Source organism: Protomyctophum parallelum (genome assembly GCF_964188405.1).
Source record: "Protomyctophum parallelum genome assembly, chromosome: 20".
NCBI classification, from domain to species: domain Eukaryota; kingdom Metazoa; phylum Chordata; class Actinopteri; order Myctophiformes; family Myctophidae; genus Protomyctophum; species Protomyctophum parallelum.
The window spans coordinates 1,123,594-1,126,093 of NC_139718.1; the positions used below are offsets into that span (position 1 = coordinate 1,123,594).

At 42.2% G+C, this 2,500-nt stretch overlaps 1 protein-coding gene across 1 annotated transcript in view; it reads right to left on the bottom strand.

Annotated features, from left to right (window-relative positions):
* Positions 1-949: 949 nt before the first annotated feature.
* Positions 950-2,500, bottom strand: part of tedc1 (tubulin epsilon and delta complex 1) — a 14,384-nt gene continuing 12,833 nt past the window's right edge. Inside the window, exon 10 of the mRNA XM_083792810.1 lies at positions 950-2,500. This exon is cut by the window's right edge and continues 10 nt beyond it. Coding sequence (XP_083648936.1) covers positions 2,196-2,500 — 305 coding nt within the window. The 3' untranslated portion in view covers positions 950-2,195.

Genomic DNA, 2,500 nt, shown 5'->3' on the forward strand with positions numbered 1-2,500 from the left:
GACACCACTGATATAGAAACATGAGGTATTTCAGGAAACTGTCAGGATTTAGATTTATTAACAGCACTTTATAGTAGGCTATATAAGGATAGTATAGTATATATGTATAGTTTCATTATATAGATATTCCACTGTTGCGTTCTTAGCTTTACGCATGTTTCTTGAATACTACTTTTTATGAATGTGATGTGTTGCCATGCTTTTAGTTTTTGCCTAATATAAATCACTCTGGATTAAGAGCGTCTGATAAATGACTCAATTGTAATTGTACATTGTATCGTTTTGCAATGGAAATAATCAATTGAATCAATACTAAGTAGGCTACTTGTGCATGAGTTGAATTACTTTTCCATTCCATATCCCTACACTATTGGTCTATTGATAAATCTGTGTATTCTCTGTGTTCATGTCAAGGTGAGGGTTTGTCCATAATGTGTGTATTCTCTGTGTTCATGTCAAGGTGAGGGTTTGTCCATAATGTGTGTATTCTCTGTGTTCATGTCAAGGTGAGGGTTTGTCCATAATGTGTGTATTCTCTGTGTTCATGTCAAGGTGAGGGTTTGTCCATAATGTGTGTATTCTCTGTGTTCATGTCAAGGTGAGCGTTAGTCCATAATGTGTGTATTCTCTGTGTTCATGTCAAGGTGAGGGTTTGTCCATAATGTGTGTATTCTCTGTGTTCATGTCAAGGTGTGGGTTTGTCCATAATGTGTGTATTCTCTGTGTTCATGTCAAGGTGAGGGTTAGTCCATAATGTGTGTATTCTCTGTGTTCATGTCAAGGTGTGGGTTTGTCCATAATGTGTGTATTCTCTGTGTTCATGTCAAGGTGAGGGTTAGTCCATAATGTGTGTATTCTCTGTGTTCATGTCAAGGTGAGGGTTTGTCCATAATGTGTGTATTGTCTGTGTTCATGTCAAGGTGAGGGTTAGTCCATAATGTGTGTATTCTCTGTGTTCATGTCAAGGTGTGGGTTTGTCCATAATGTGTGTATTCTCTGTGTTCATGTCAAGGTGAGGGTTTGTCCATAATGTGTGTATTCTCTGTGTTCATGTCAAGGTGTGGGTTTGTCCATAATGTGTGTATTCTCTGTGTTCATGTCAAGGTGAGGGTTTGTCCATAATGTGTGTATTCTCTGTGTTCATGTCAAGGTGAAGGTTTGTCCATAATGTGTGTATTCTCTGTGTTCATGTCAAGGTGAGGGTTAGTCCATAATCTGTGTATTCTCTGTGTTCATGTCAAGGTGTGGGTTTGTCCATAATGTGTGTATTCTCTGTGTTCATGTCAAGGTGAGGGTTAGTCCATAATGTGTGTATTCTCTGTGTTCATGTCAAGGTGAGGGTTAGTCCATAATGTGTGTATTCTCTGTGTTCATGTCAAGGTGTGGGTTTGTCCATAATGTGTGTATTCTCTGTGTTCATGTCAAGGTGAGGGTTAGTCCATAATGTGTGTATTCTCTGTGTTCATGTCAAGGTGAGCGTTAGTCCATAATGTGTGTATTCTCTGTGTTCATGTCAAGGTGAGGGTTTGTCCATAATGTGTGTATTCTGTGTTCATGTCAAGGTGAGCGTTAGTCCATAATGTGTGTATTCTCTGTGTTCATGTCAAGGTGAGGGTTTGTCCATAATGTGTGTATTCTGTGTTCATGTCAAGGTGAGGGTTAGTCCATAATGTGTGTATTCTCTGTGTTCATGTCAAGGTGAGGGTTTGTCCATAATGTGTGTATTCTCTGTGTTCATGTCAAGGTGAGGGTTAGTCCATAATGTGTGTATTCTCTGTGTTCATGTCAAGGTGAGGGTTTGTCCATAATGTGTGTATTCTCTGTGTTCATGTCAAGGTGAGGGTTTGTCCATAATGTGTGTATTCTCTGTGTTCATGTCAAGGTGAGGGTTAGTCCATAATGTGTGTATTCTCTGTGTTCATGTCAAGGTGAGGGTTTGTCCATAATGTGTGTATTCTCTGTGTTCATGTCAAGGTGAGGGTTTGTCCATAATGTGTGTATTCTCTGTGTTCATGTCAAGGTGAGGGTTTGTCCATAATGTGTGTATTCTCTGTGTTCATGTCTACATAACAGCACAATCATTTCAACCACTTTATTCATTTATATGTTGGCTATTAAAATAAATCTAATATTTTCTCCATAACTATACATGTTCCTAATCTTAAAGAGGAATCAGAACTACAAGTTCCTAAATCTTAGGGAGGTATTAGAACTACATGTTCCAGCCTGCCTATCATGTCCTGCAGCCGCGTCCTATTGGCCCTCCGCCGTCTGTCCGTCACGTCCCGGAGGCGGGCCTCCGTCTGTCGCAGCAGCCCGGAGGCCCGTGAAGCCTGGAGCTCTCCTGGAGCGGCGGCCCCAGGACGAGGCCTCGGGGCTGGGCAGGCGGGGTGGCGGGCCGGCCTCTGGCTCTGGAGCCTGGCTCTGTAGGCCTCATGGAGGAGAGCAGGAGGTGCTGCCGTCTCCTCTCCTCGTCTCCTCTCCTCGTCTCCTCCTCTTC